At 35.9% G+C, this 16,329-nt stretch overlaps 1 protein-coding gene across 2 annotated transcripts in view; it reads left to right on the top strand.

The window, feature by feature from the left end:
- Window positions 1-16,329, top strand: part of COL28A1 (collagen type XXVIII alpha 1 chain) — a 66,382-nt gene that overhangs the window by 38,999 nt on the left and 11,054 nt on the right. For both annotated transcript variants that reach the window (XM_015620162.1, XM_033511857.1), the window contains 4 exons: window positions 2,653-2,724; window positions 4,189-4,257; window positions 11,254-11,322; window positions 13,321-13,389. In XM_015620162.1, the coding sequence (XP_015475648.1) occupies window positions 2,653-2,724; window positions 4,189-4,257; window positions 11,254-11,322; window positions 13,321-13,389 (279 nt within the window). The remainder of the gene's footprint in view (window positions 1-2,652; window positions 2,725-4,188; window positions 4,258-11,253; window positions 11,323-13,320; window positions 13,390-16,329) is intronic.

Genomic DNA, 16,329 nt, shown 5'->3' with positions numbered 1-16,329 from the left:
TGCTGAATAGCACATTGAACAATTCAGTAACTTATATTTCTGATTTTGGAAAACTCTAAATTTCTTTTGTCTATAATCTAGAAATTACTTTATTACTCTTGTAAAAATAAGTGATGAACATGACTTAACTGTCCAGTAAGGTCCTTAATCAATTAGGTTTTGATTATGACAGCTGTTTTATTTTCTTTATAATGATAATGGATGAAAGATTTATGTTTATATACATTTTGATGTTGTTGTTTTGAAAGCATGTAGAAGCAACTGTCTTTATATTACTGCTTTGGAAAACTACTTTAGAACTTGTCCTGAAAAGTCTGGAAAAGCAGATTAATTAATTTAGCAGACTATCTGTAGCATCAGGGGCATTTTCTTTCTTACCAGTGCACTGACTTACAGTCAGTCACTGTGATTTTCTCTTCCAGACACCACAAAACTGTGGGAAGCAGTAATCACAGAATTACTTCCACACCATCTCTTGTGTGACTGTTTAAAAAGCCCTAACAAAATAATCTGGACTAGAGAACTGTTTCTGATAAAAGATTTGGCTGTAGATTGGGCCAAAGTAGATTTATAGCATTATAGTTATGCTACTAATAGCAAATACAGACACTTGACAAAATCCCAGTTCTCACAGAAGAAAAGTGCTAACATGTATTTATTTGGTATTTACAGCGGCCTGCTAGGATTAAATTAAAACATCTGTTTGGCTGTTTTTTACTGTAGTGAGATTAGAAGTAAAAACAGATATGAACCCGTTATTCATATTTTCCTTTCTTGTTAAATAAAAATGTTACCAAACATTTCTAAAACACTTTTCATTTTATCCACAGTTTAAGAATTATGGATATTAAGAGTCAGGAAGAGGTGAAATTTACTTCCCATTATAAAGCTATTTATGATCTAGAAGCATGCTGGTTGTTGAAATTTTTACAGAGGTGGATCAGAATTCCATCATTTGAAAAACAGGAGATGTGAAGAGACATCTTTGAGAGCTGTGACAGTTTGAATCTGGTGGTCAGGGTCTGTTTAAAGCCTCTCAGTGAAACTGTCCCATTGGATTCAAGAATGGATGTGATTCATACAGGAAGGACCTAATATTTAAAATGTACTTAGACATGAGGCCTGCTTGCATTGCTATCCATATTTCAACTAAAGTAATTTCAGGGCTTCATCTTAACCAGAACATTGAGTCTACCTCATAATTCTTCATTTACCTACCTGCTAGCCTAAACCTATGATGTATATCTTTAGGACAAAGCATCTCTTCCATTTTTCTGATAGGAATAAATCGGTTAATAAGAATAGATTATTTGTGTCTATGGTAGAGACATTCATGGGACAGGAAATTTTTGGCCTAAAGTTTGTTTTTGTTGTATACCCAGCTGGAGTACAAGATGATTTGTTTTCCAGACATGGACATTGTATTCAGACAGACCAGCTGCTGAGGTCTGAGCTGCTAACTGGACTCTCTTCTTGGTTTCTTGAAGTATATTACTGTAGAAATTTGCAGGCACAATGCACAATGAAACAGTAGTTTTCTGTCCCTTGTAGTTTCATTTTCCTTGTTATTTCCTTTGACTGGAGTAGACAGGGAAATATTTGTATATTTGTATGTAATTATTCTTGAGGATATGTTATACCTATGCACATTAACAACACTCAAGGACTTGTTCACAGCACTCTACAATGCTCTTTCGTAGAGCAAAACATTTCTTGGTTCTGTGGGATGAAGTGAAGGGTGTAGGGTTCTGTCTGTAGAGCCACAATACCCATACCATTGGGAGGGAGGTGGATGTGTGACCTGCATGCATCAATGAGGATTTCCCATTGCAGGTGCTGTCATGTGAGCATCTACAGTACAGAACAACAGCGTACCCTGAGAGAAAATGCATTTAGGAAACAAAGGAATTTATTTTCTTTCTGGATTCTGTGAACAGTCTATTGCAAACTCAGTTACTTTTCTCATGAAATGTCAGGAAAACTCTCCCTGGAGTGAGGAAAGGGGAAAAGTTTGCTATTTGTGTTTTGTCTGGCCATTAAAAGGAAGCATTGAGGTTTTGCAGTTGCACAAACCTTTAGTGGGAGTCAGTGGAAAGGTGAACAGGAGTGATTATCTCTTGATAAGAGAGCATTTTAGACAGATCATTTTCTTATAACTGTTTTATTTCTTTCTTTTCCTACTTTCCCTTGTAGAATGAAGTTTTGCTTTACTGTATGAGAGAACCAATGTGGTTACCTGGAAGCACAAAATGTGCCACATATAATTTAAGGCTGGCATATCATGTTTCTGAACTTAGTTATCATTGCTCAAACTAACCTCCAAACTGATAAAGTTTGTTTTTGAAAATAAATTTAACTTTGTATGGGCTGAATATAAAGTCAATGCTCTGAAGATTTCTCTCTGTAACTACAAATCCAGAAATTAACAATTTCCTAATAAGAATTCTTATTCTTCTAAAATCTTAATTCAATTGAAACCACAATAAAAAACCACACAGAAATTCCTGAACTTTGTAAATGAATTTCAAGAGTAACTGCTATTCTATATTTCAAAAAATATTTTAAATAGCTTCCTTACATATTTGTTAATATTCTTTACACTGTGATAGTCCAGGTTGTGGAATGATTTCTGTCTTCCTATTTTGTGTTTAGGGAGACCGAGGAGTACCTGGACCACCTGGACCCCATGGAGAAAGAGGTGACAAAGGTGACAAAGGTGAAGCTGTAAGTACAATTTAAATTCTGTATTTTGTGTTCAACAAAAAACAAAACAAAATGAAACAAAAATTACTATGTAATAACTCGATATTTAGTTGCTTAGATTTAGTTGTTTAACTAAGTGCATTTAATCATTCTTTAGCTAATTTAAATGCTTCATGGATATTTTGAAGCCCTTTCCTAGACACAGCACCAGTTTACAAGCAATTGGAACTGGATATAAAGGGTTCTTGTTTCATTGTCATGAAAAGGATGCCATCTAATTCCAAAAAAACCTTTATGGCTGCTCATGTTTAAATAAAATCACTGCTTTAAATTCTTTTTTCTCCCTCCCTTTTCTTTACTCTTCTCTGATCAAGATTTCTAATACCATCTGCTAGACCAAATTTTGCAGTTTCAGTTCCTTGGATTTTCAGCTGTTTTTCATACTGGGAAGTTAAATCCTCTTATTTGAAGATTTTTCACTTCTTGCTTTTCTGATGGCTGGCTTCAGAGGGAATTAATACCTGAATGTTCCATCTGGCACATTCCATCACAAGGACATATCATCCTAAACTTCAGTCATCCACTACCACACAGACATGTTTGACCAGCCTCTCTCTTTTCCACTAGAAAGTGGAAATACTGTTACCATCCTTCAACCACCATATGTCAAACTTCCACTAGCACTATTTTCTTTATGTGTCTAATCCAGCTTTATTTCAAACTACAACCCTGCAAGCACTCCCCAATGCACTGAGGTGGGACCTGAGTGCTTCCAAATTCCTACTCAGCTCCAATTTCCTATCATTCAAACTGATGCTGAGGAGATCCTTTGGGATGAGAATTGTTACATAAGGCATTCACTCAGAATTCCCGGTGTAATGCCATGTACCTGACACATTTCATGCTGTGTAATGTGCAAAGGTTCTGCTGTGCTGTCTCATGGCAACATCTTTCCCATGCCCCGTGAGCTGGAAAGACCAACTTAATAAAGCAGTGTCAGACATGGACAAGATTTATGTGGCTAAGTAGGTAGCAGGATGGGACAAAGCCTTCTGCCCTAGGAATGCTGCAAGGGAGCCTGGGAATGCCTCCAACAGTATGAAAGGCAGCTGAAGGGGAGGATGAATTGAGCAGGGAGTTCAGGAGAACAGGCTACCCAACACAAATACACAGAAGTATGTTAGGGTTACTTAACCCCTAAATTTAGGTGGGTTAGCTCTGGAATTGCAGCTGTCTAATGCTTGCAGCACATGAATCATGGAGCAATGTCTGCTTTCTCACTGTTTGCTCTGAACTGAAAACAATGTTCTTAAGTCAAGAGCTGTACTTTTTTCCACCAATCTGAGTCTTTTTAGGTGACCACCTGAGACTGAGCATGGCTGTTGCTCAGTACACATCAGAAATGTGAAGAGTTTATCTTCTTTGTTGAGGAGCAAAAATACCTTTGGACAACTACTGACATGCTTTATTCCTCTGCTGTATCAGGGACCTCCAGGACCAGCAGGCCCTGAAGGACCAGCAGGACCAAAAGGCGTGGGAGATGCTGGACCAAAGGTATTTGTCCAATAGTAAAACAATGCCCCTGACTTGTAAACAAGGTAGACACCTTCCAAAAAATGTGTTGGATAAGAATGTCAAATATATGACAGGATGTTGCATTTCTCATCTCCTACTTTTCATTTCTGTTAGAAGAAAAGCTTGTGATAGACTTTTCTGATGTGACAGAAACTAGTTCTAGCTTTATCCTCAGACTGGATGGAAATCTGCAGGTTTTCCATATATCCAAAGCCCAGGATGTTTCTAGATGCTGGTGGAAGTCAGGATCCAACACAAGCACAGTATTGCCTAGTAATTATGCCCTTCCTTTCGCTGGCAGAGAATCCCTCTATGAGGGATGAGGCCAAAAAATGAGTTAAGGGTTACATGGAGCTACTGAGATATCTTTTAAGTTGGATTCTTATTAGAAGAGTATAAACTTTTATCTAAAATTACATAAATTTTGTGAGTTTTGCCTCTATACAAATTAGTATTTGTTTAGAGCCAAAACTCACAAAAAATCCCAAGCAAACAAAAAAACTGATAAAGGGATTAGAAGTACAACACTGAAACACTTCCATGGTTTTTCATAAGAAACAAAATAGCTAAAGTCTTATAAAATTATGAGCAGTATGTAACTCACCTAAAAAGTCACATAGTAATTGTAATGTTATAAAATAATAATTGCTATGTAATAAAAAGTCAGAAAAAGAGACTTAAGACTGGAATCATACAACAAATTGCTTTAATATATCCCAGAGTGGTTTTATTGATGATTTCTTCATTGCATATGTGAAATAAGAAAAAGGCAACCTGTTGCAGGAGGAAGCAAAATAAATATTGCCCAAACAAGTTTTTTCCCAAACAGAAATTTCAACTTCAGTTCTCTGAACAGGAGAATTCAAGTTTAAAATAAACTGCAATAACCTTTCAAAAACATCCACAATAAAGGAAAAATTGAAGGACATACATTCTTAGAATGACTTGACTTTAGAATTACCACAGTAATCTGTATATTTCCAAATAGAAATATCAGACTTGATACAATGTGCTCTTACAATACATGTTTTTTGATACTACAGAAGAACATTTCATTAAAATCCTAGAATCTTGTATGAAATTATCAAGTCAGATATTGAGAAAGATTTAACTTACGACTGCAGGATGTCTAGGAGCATTGTTGTGTCTGAATTGTTCCTTGCTTCCTAAATGAATAACTCTGGAAAGTAGTGTTTCCTAAAGAAAAGGAATTGGAAAGTCACATTGTCAAAAATATGATCTCCAACTATGATGTCATGGTTGAAGAAATAAGAAGTCCAAAAATATACATCACAACTTCAATGGAAATAGAGGGGAGTAATATCAATAAATTTTGCTTAAATCCAAAATGGAAAGAAATACTTGTTTTTTAAGGGAAAGAAAACCACTAGAATAATTGCAGTGAAATTTCTCAGAACTGGAAGTTTTACAATCAGTGTTTGTGTCTGTGTTTCTGAAAGGTACCACAAATATACAACTATGCAGAAATGTTCTTAGGAAAATCATGGTGCCTGTTTAGTATCAGAGATTGAAAAGTGGGTCACAAGTCCATTCTGTTCTTACAGCCATGAATTAATGTAATTGCTAGGACAAGCAACTCTTCAGCTGTATAATTATCAGAAAAGTTCCAACCCAGATCAAGTATGGTGGAAGCAAAATATGGAATCATTAGATGTATTGGGGATGAAGGGGTAAAAGGTGTAAATTAAAAGTATTTATGCCCAGTTTTTGTAGTGAACATGGCATCTAGTCTTTTTATCAGTAATTCTTAAGTCACTGTAAGTCTTGTGATAAAATAGGGTATATATTTAATTACATCATAAATTAGCTGCTATATGGCCTTAAGCTGAGACAGGGAGATTCAGATTAGATATTAGAAAAAAAAATTTCACTGGTAGGGTGGTCAAGCATTGGAATAGTTTTTCCAGGGAGGTGGTGGAGTCACCATTCCTAGAGGTGTTTAAGAGGTGTCTGGATCTGGCACTGCATGATGTTGTTCAATGGTTTAGGGGTTACTGTGGTACTGCCAGGTTGACATTCAGACTTGATGAACTTAGAGTTCTCTTCCAACACTGGTGATTCTATGATTCTGTAGTACTTAGAGTTTCCATTTTTGGCTCTATGTTAATTATTGACAGCTGAAGAGAGTTGTTCATATTCCTTTATAAAGACATCAAATTCTTGTTTGTTGGTCCCATCTCCATGAAGAGCATAAAAAATATCACAGTTCATCAAGATGTGTGGGGTGAATTATATTCATGGTGCTAGTAAAAGGGGTTTATTGGTAGCATCTTTTTGTGAGGGGATCTGTGTTGTGGATAGTGGATATTATAAATTAATAATAAATATTATCAATAAATAATAAATAATAATAAATTATTAATAAATTTGGCAAAAAGGCCTGTTACTGTGACTGAGATTTGACTAAGCAAATGTGAAATAGCTGAGACCAGGATGTGAGGTTCTAATTATTTAATTATATTTAATATAATAGTACATGAAATGTCTAGTAATAGATTCTCTTATCATAGGCAAAACCAAACTGATAAATTGTTCTGACTATTCTCGTGTTTCCTGACAATTCCAGGTCAGATCAGGGTTGCTATGTAAATTAAAAGTATCTTATTTCCATCAAGTCATCTCCGTTGTCACAAAAATTGTCAGAATTAGGTGGTTTGAATCTAAGGTCCAAGCTGTTGTAAAACAGAGCCCTGCAGAGTAGCTGCCTTTGCAAGTAATGCAACACAATTAGGGCAAATCATGCTTACACCAAATTTTGTATGAAAAGTTTTCATGGATCTACATGTTTCATTTGTGTTACAGTGTGATACTGCCCACCAAACCTGCCTGCTCAGAGTAATGCTTATCTAACACTCTGTCAGATAATAAAAAATTCAAGAGTTAAAAACATCTGGTAAAAAATTTAATTTTTATTTCTTACCTTAAAATAGGTAGGCTTCTTTTTGATGATGTCCCTAGATTGGTGTGTTAGCCATGTTCAGTGAAATTTGTTTGATTTGTTGTTCTATAAAGAGTGAGCAGCTGTAGTTTTCACAGTGTGTGAGTGGTGCACCAAAGCAAGCATTATCTAACAAGATATAACATGTCTGATTTACTTCTCTTTATCCACACCAGACATAGTAAAGAATGCACTGGAAAGAAAGAAACAAAAGATATAAATATCTCTTCTTATTCCCTGATTTTTTTGCTTCTGTTTGCCCATATTATATTCTGATTTTTTAATCTTTGCATAATGTTTTGGTAGCAAAGGTGCCACAAGGAAAAAGAATTCATTTTAATTGCAACAATTCCCCCAGAAATTAGTTCACAAAATAGAAAATATTCTGGTTTTTTTCAAAATAAATGTAAATGTGTTGGCTACCTGTTATGACTCCCACCAAAAAAAAATCTAAAAAAAAAAGTAAGAACAGCAACAATCTCTGCATATAAAAAAAGAACATTTATTTGATAAAAGAGGCTCATAAATTTACACACTAGTTAATTTGAAATTCCTTTGAGGATCATTATATAGGAATGTTCCACTCATCTGAATCAAAGCTCTGTTCTCTCTGCTTTCAGAAATGGCTCACATATGTGCACACTGCTAGACAGGAATTTTATGTATCAGAGGTCAAATTCACATGAAAACAAAATTGGAACATGTGGGATGCATTCAGTCCTGGCAGAGCCCTATTTTCTGTAGCATTAAAACAGAAGCACATAATGTCAGAATATAATAAAAATTTGATTTAAAAGCACTGTTGCCAACTAGGGGGTGAGTTACAGACATTTGAGAGCAAGAGCACAGTACTAGAAATAAAGCAAGTAACTGGATAGCAGAAAGATTATTAAAATCCTTAGCATAGTCCCTAGTGCATGAACATTTGGGCTGTATCCAGTTGCAGTATAAACAACTTCTGCAGCTTGGGGCTTGCCTATTTGAACTAAAATGTGGAAAGTAGAGATGCAATACCTTTTTTTAATAACGTTGTTCTTACATATACTGTTATATCCATTAACTCTCACTAAAGAGAGTATTGCAGTGTCTGCTGTATGTTTCAGTATCAAATACACATACTTCATGGTAAATGAAGTATATATATTGGAAAATCCAAGATTTATGTTTCAGTTGACCATTAGGGCATTTAATGTTTTTTTCTTATTGAAAAAAAAGGTACAGATTAGACATTGGAATCGCACACTTTACTGTGTCTTGACTCAGCTCTTTATTTCTTGCTTCAGTGGTGTTTTTCTAGTTCACTGTTTTGCTGATGGTGTGAAGCTCGTCTATAAGCACAGTACAGGAAATAAATTAGACTTCATCAAAGAACAGTATTAATCGTTTTTGAAATGAATTCCCTGAAGGACAGTTTAGTATGACACCTCAGGAAAAAGAACTGCTCTACTTCACAACTCATAAAGCAAAATAAAAGTCTTTTTCTTTAAACCAAGAAATGCAGAAACTGTGAGGATTACTATAAAGCTCTACAAAAGAGCTTTTCAATGAGACATCTGGTATTAACTAAGCATGTGAGGCTAAAATTCAATCCTTTCACCTGCAACGACCCTGTGGAAGACTGTGTTACCCATGGGAGGAAGAGGCAGATGACTTCAAGTCACCCTTAGGCTGTTTTTGGTCAGGACTGGTCTAAGAGCAGGTTGTAGGTGTACTGGCCATAAGGAAACATTTATATTTGGTAACCTCCCATTCAGTTTCCATCACGTCAGCTCACAGGCTGTTTTACAGCATTCCACGATCTCCTTAAAAAGTACCTTTTAATGCAATATCTGTATCTCTTATCTCTAGCATTTGTGGCAGATTTCAGAGGGAAGCTTGGACGGGGAAATCTTTGGCTGCTCTGCACAGCTTCTCTTCATGAAGAGTTATCCTACAGCTTAAGATTGTGGTTTGTGGGGACATTGAGAATTAATAAATATTCCTTTGATAATAGAAGGTACTAGATAGGAAGATGGATACATTGCCAATGTCTTGGCTCTTTGCATTGGCAAGGAAGGTCTGATACAAAAGCCTTAGGTCATCTGAGGGAAAAATTTCCTCCTGACTGAACATGGCACTTAGTTTTATCCAATCACCCTGGCACAGCAATTTAAAGGTAAGAGCATCCATATACCATGCCTATGTCCTGACTCAAACTGGCCAGTCTCCAGTGCTTTGTATGAAAAAGGAAATGATATTCAAAAGCTAAATGTTACATCAGGAAGGAAAGCATTATGAACTCAGTTTAAGCCTTACCCTTTGTAATCAGAGTTTCCACCTCTCCAAATCCCTCAAACTTGAGCATAGTTTGGGCCCTAGTATGTTTGCATAATTAGCACATATGTTGGGACTTAACATGAGAACATCATAGACATAGGTTTAAAAATGCAGATTGGAGTGATGTCTTTCTAGAAACTGAACCTTTGGGAATTTCCTTCTTGGGACTGAACCTAAAAGCAGTCACTGCAATGACTGCATACATTCTCAGAATGTAAAGTAGATCAGTAGAAAATTCTGTTTGATTTTTGTTTTCAATCATATGTCATTTTGTTTCATCTACCACAACTCAAATGACATCTGTGATTTGTGATTTATACTTGCACCTCTCTCCTAGATCGAATGCTCCCTCTGCAGGCACAGCCTTTTCCAAGTGCAAAAATAAGAACAGTTAAGAGTTTTTATACTGATTTCTATTACTTTTGTCAAGAAATACAATTTCTTCTGCTCTGTTTTTAATATATTGGATGATCAACAGCTTCTCAGTGTATTTCTTTACTTGCACTTGTCTGCATAGGAATAGGTTTAGGAATATCCAGCTAAACACAATTCAAAATACTCAGCATCTCTAACTTATCAGTTATAGACTTCTTTTTTCTTTTCAAGGAATAGATGGTACTTTTTTAGTAATCATGTACTGAATGTGTGCCTATTCTCTCATTTGTACAACCACATTCTGAGGAAAACAAAACTGCCTTGTCTGTCCCTGGGAATTCTTCCTATCACTAATGTTCCCTGACATTAGTTTTTTTGCAAAGGGTTAGACTAAGTTCATAATGTTCCCGATCTCCTTTGCTTGGTTTGTCTGCAACACAAGGGGCAGTACCAGGTGCTGTTACACTCATTTTCCCCTGGCCAGATAGCTGCTGCCTTTTCTCTGCCTGGTAGTTAAGGGATGAGTCCCCTCTGGGTTTTCTTTGTTCTTCACTAGAAGTAAAAATTGAATGTCTCTCCATTACCCAACCTACAACCACCAAAACTGTTGAAAATTAATATGGTCAAGGCCTGTACATTTCTGATCAAGTTGGCTGAAATCAACTAATGAATTCAAAATATACTGGAAAGGAAAAAGAGAACCAACACAAACAAGCAGAAGCACAGGCAGAATACATCACTTAAGCCTAATTTCCTTCTGAAATCAAGGTAAATGTTGAGGATTTTTTTAAAAAATGGGTGCTGTTCTTTTTATTCATCTATATTGATGCTACTAAAATTCATTTAGTTTTCATAAATGCCTAAATTTGACAGTTCTGGAAATTAAATGTCTCTAGTGTTAGAGCAAAGCACTGTGTCAGTAAAGAGGATCATGGTCACGGTTCCGCTAGTAAGCTCCCTGTCCATCCTGGTGTGTGCCTGCAAAATGTGATGGAAAAATGGTGGTGTTTCCAAAGGGGTTTGCCTTTTTCTTTTTTTTTTTTCAGCTGATAAGCCTGCAAAGTAGAGTTCTAACTCTGTTGGGAAATAATGTTCTTCAGCTAGAGCTTAAATTATGTGGGAGCCTGTATTTTGAGCTGTTTGGGTTTTTGTGGGTTTTTTTTGGTTTTTTTTTAATACCTATCTATAAAGCAGGTGTTTATTTATGTAGCATTTGTTTGGCTTGTTTCTTAAACTCAGCCATTTCACTGCTTTGTACATGGATGGAATATGTAACATTTTAACATTAATTGGGTGTTGACTGATGTTTCTGTGACTATTTTCAGGGAGACCAAGGAATTAGAGGTTATCCTGGGCCACCAGGGCCTCCAGGAAGGGGAAGCATGGGTCCCAAGGTTGGTATGATGAGACGTTGAAGGTTTTTGTGCTCTTTTGTGATGCTGGCAGCCAGACTCTGATCTCTCAGACTCCAAATGATCTTCAACAGTTGTTGATTTACCTTGGAGCAGCTTCAGGAGAAATCAAGCATGTAAACATAGTCACTAACCATACATTTCTACCAACTGGATTAGGAATAGTACTAATGGGATGCAAATTGCGTTTGCAGCTAAGCTTTATAAGATTACATCTGGAGATTGAGCAGAGCTATCAAGCTGGTAAATTACTTAAATGATGCATTTCTTCTGCTTGTATCTATTCTGTTTCCAAGATATTATTTCATGCTGGAAAATATGTTAAATATGAGTTTTATGTTTGCAATTTTTGCTCAATCAAATTAAATCCAATTGATTTTGTTATTAAAGCCATTAGGAAAGAAATATGAAAACAAAAAGTTAATTCTATAAGCAACCAGCATGCAACATCTGGGCAATTTTTCCTCCCTCCACTAAAGTGATTTGTAGTTAAAAAGAGACATACTGATAAGAAAAGAAATCCAGTACTTTCCTGGATTTCTTTATTACAGGTTGATCCATCAATTCTTTTTACAAAGCCAGTGAGAAGAAACATTGTGTATATTTCTCTCACTTTCTGTTAGTTTAAAGATAGATACACCTTTGTAACTTTTTGCATAATAGCAGAGAGGAACAGAACTCACCAGTGCCATTTTGTATAAACTAATATCTGAACGAAGAAATATTTCTATTACCAACTCCAAATACGCAGTAAAGGACAGGGCATGAATACTTTTTCAGGATGTGTCTGATTTTAACTTGCTTCCTGAAAGCTGCAACAATTTCAGTACCTTGGTAAATCGTGGGGACACATGATTTAAAGATAAGTCTGGATGTGGATGTAGTCCCTGTTCTATGAGGAAAGGCTGAGAGAGTTGGGATTGTTTAGCCTGGCAAAGAGAAGGCTTTGTGGTTGAGATGACCCACCCTTGATGTATATTTATACATATACATATATAAACAGTATTTTTCACAAGAGATTTTATGGAAACTTGTGACAATTTTTTTTTTCTGCAGAGATAATAATGATGACTTTTCAAACCTCACTAGTATCTAGAAGTTAAATATTTAGAATTATAAATTTGTATTTCATGATGACCAAGTTTTCTTGTACTTCTGCCTAAATATTCAACATATACATCTAGGTAATATACATACCACTGAATGATTTCCACTTACTATACTGGAGCACAGTGATTATTTATTATAAGAGAGTAAACGAAAGTCCAACCTGAGCTTGACAGAAACTTTTATGAAGCTCAATCAAATTTTGAAAACTTTTCCAATTAAAAACAGATTTTATAAAAGGAATATCAACCGTTTAGTTGTGATGTAATCAAGAGGATATACTTCTCTTTGTCACTTTGAAATGTTAGATTAGCCTGCCTGCAAACACAGGGGCTCTGCCTGACTTTGACTGTACTGATACAAATCAGCATGTGTTGCTTTGGCTTTTCTCTTGTCCCTTCCCACTTAGGATTTTCTGAATGACTGGTGCTCCTAGAGGCTGTGGCACCACAGGGGCTTGGCATATGCCCATAGTACCCAAAAACTAGCTAAAAGGCCTGGCAGATTTACTTACATTAGGTTTTATTGCTCTGGTCCTTTGTGCCTCTGCCGTTGTGCCTCCCTTTTGTAATTGCACAAAGCTGTTCTGTAGACATGGTTTGTGTTGTCTTCTGTGTGGGAAAAAATGAGGGAAATACCACTCTGTGTCATGAGTAAATTTTATTCTTTCATTATTTTCAGGTTAATTGTTCCTTTGCTTTCCTGAGAATTTGCCAAGGATAATTACTAAGACCCACAGTGAGAAACGATGAACCAAGGAACAATCAGAACTAGAGTCTTTGACATGGTTTTATTTTTTTACTTGCAGTGACTTTGGGATTATTTCCAGAGTGTTTACCTCCTAATCCTTTTTTGCCTTACTGACTCTTATAGGGTATTATGGGACGTAAAGGCTTGCCTGGTCCACCTGGCCCCCCTGGTATCAGCATACAAGGAGACAAGGTAATCCGGGTTAATGTGATATCTGTTCAGTTTCTTCTGAAACTCTTTCTTAAAGAAATTAATTGTATTCTTTCCATCTTTGCCACTAGATCAGTGAACTCCTGCAAATACTAATTTAACACTTAATTTTAATATTTATAAGATAGCAATATTTACTTAATTTGCTGTGTTTTCAGTATTGTTTGCACCCAATTGCTCTCCTATTGTTCTTGTCATTAAAAATATATTTAACCTGGAGAAAAAAGGCTTATCTCTGCCACATCTTATTGATTTACTTAGATCTGTAGCTTCCTCTGTGTTACACTTGTAAAAGGCAGTAACAGAGATCTACTTTGGCAAAATAAGTTAAACCAGAATCTAGGAATATAAATGAACCCCACATAATTGGGTTTTTACTCACCCAGTTCCAGCCACAACTTCTCCCCTTAAAAGGAGAAACACAAACATGACAACATATTCTGAGCACTCAATTGTTAAATTGCCTTGTCCTATATGCATGGAAAAATTTATTTAAACTGGAGGCTCCAGTGGAGAACAACCCAAGTTACTCTTGTTTTCCTTAAATCAGTTTGCTTAAAATTGAGCATATGATTGAATATTTCCCTTAATCAAGAGTATTGTGCTCAGGTCTCCAACTCTAAGTGGTCAACCACCAGTGATTCAGTAAAAGAGGCAATATTTTGGTTTGGTTAGAAAAGGTGCCTCTCCATACTGTGATTTTGGGTGTAGATAGTAAAACCATGAGGGAATTCAGTGGCAAATAGGTCTTCATTGGAAAACAGTGACAGTCCCAATCAACAATCAAATTTAAGAAAATGTATGTTGTTTGCAAAAAGATTCAGAGGAGACTCTTTCTTTGGTCCGTTGTGGAATTACTTCATACAAGCTTTACCAGAAAAGCAGATTCCTTCAGAATTTATTTTGTTCAGGACTTATTTTGATTACATCTTCAATGTCTTCCATTTTTATATTTGTGTTCCATTGTTTCTGGTTTTATTCTACAGAAGGCTCTTCCTTTTTTCACTGAGGTGTTTTACAGCATAAAAACATACTTTATTATGCTCTTTGTTTTTTCCTTATTGTATAACTCCCTTTTATAGGTTCTGACTTATCCTGTTTCCAGACTTTCTTAGACAGAGATCTCTACATGGTTAAGAGTCATGACTCTTTAGACCTTTGTTTCTGATCTGTTTTCAATTTGGCACTGTATTAGTTGTTATCAGTAATCACAAAGCTAATACACATTTTAATGCGAGGACATGAAAAACTCCTTATTTTCTTTCCTCTTTTTCCTTTGTTTGCTGAATCTCCATAGGCTCTTTGTTCTATTCTTGTGAAAAACAGAAAATTTTTTGCCATCTCTCTATCACTTTATGGTATAGGAAAACTCCTTCCTGTCTGCCTTTAATAAGAATTTCTGCTGACTCTCCAGAATCTAATATTTGGGATATATCTTTGTTAATTCTATAGGTATTTGATGTTAATTATAAAAACACTATTTCCATTCGGGACAAAAATGTTTCAGTAATCAAATGCATCTGATGATACATTAAAAAAATACACAGATTTCACAATATTTTTCTGTTCCTGTGAGAAGGTAAGGGTTACCCAAAATATGCTCAGTGTGCACATATACACCTCTCTCTCTCTCTGTCTCTCTCTTTATACATATTTAGATACACACAGATGTATATCTGGATGTTATGTTTACACTGCTATGAGTAAATATCTAAAGCATGTTTTACTGGTGTAGAGAACTCAGTTTCAATATGGAAGATTTCCAGTGGAAGAACACACTGACGCACTGTCAAACAAAGGCATGTTTCTAGTGCAAGGATGTTGGAAAGTAATGTGTCCTTGTTATGAAATGTCTTTGGGTTTGAGAACAAAACTGTAGTGATATGGCTGATCAAACTCAGCTGCTGCTGTTTCTGTAGCATTCCATGAACTGTGCAGGTACGACTGGTCTTGTCATTTCTATTTTCTTCCCTTAACAATTGCCTTGTAAAATTATGATTATATTTATATAATTCTTGGGAACAGCTTATTTCTGAGCAACTTTTGAAACTGTCTTGCTCTGGCAGTGCCAGTTTCTTCCACACATAAATGCTTATTGATCTTCTTCTTGTCCTTGTATCTCTTCAGACATCAAACTTCATTCTTTTTGGCCGCTTTTTATCAGATTAAAGCTACTCTACTCCTGCATTTGAGCTATCAATATCACTCCAAATATTTTTTTTTATATATAGAGAGAGATTTTGGTCTGTATATGGTGAGAACAGAATGCCAAAAATGAGTTGGTTTTCTAGTTACTGTATGTTGATAGCTATATTCACAGATCTTCTTTCTTTGTGCTTGGTTCCTTTTCAAAACCACAGTCTAGACATTCTCAGATCTGCACTCAGTTCATTTAGGTAGTACTGGTAGTCAAGTTTGATTTTAATTATGTACGTGGATTGAACTGTCAAAGCCATAAATATTTTTAGATTAGTACAGCACATTTCATGGGTTTTGCTAAATGTACTGTTATGGAATCTATGACAAACCTTTCTAATGTTGATTGATATTTGTTGCACAAGTAGAGGAAGCAGGATTTGGTTCTGCAGTCGATGTTTTAAAGGATGAAACTCACATGTGTGCTTGTGAGAAGTGTCAGCTATATGGGTATGAATTTACTTATAACAGTAGGCCTCATTCAGTTTTCATTGGCTGAACACCATCCTAACAATGTCAAATGGGCAATAAGAAATGGCTGCAATAAATCTACACTTTTGCTGTGTCTGACATTCATTACTAGTGAAGGACCACTGGAATACACAACATATCCTGAGTTTGGTCCATATGCATGTGCTCTGCAGAGCTGCAGAGGTGTTAACCAGGAAGCTGTGAGATGACCTGAGAGGGAAGGAGAATGTCCCAGATCTGAACAGTAAGCCTTGA

Source organism: Parus major, chromosome 2, assembly GCF_001522545.3.
Source record: "Parus major isolate Abel chromosome 2, Parus_major1.1, whole genome shotgun sequence".
In the NCBI taxonomy this organism is placed as follows: domain Eukaryota; kingdom Metazoa; phylum Chordata; class Aves; order Passeriformes; family Paridae; genus Parus; species Parus major.
This window is presented reverse-complemented; position numbering and strand designations above follow the sequence as displayed.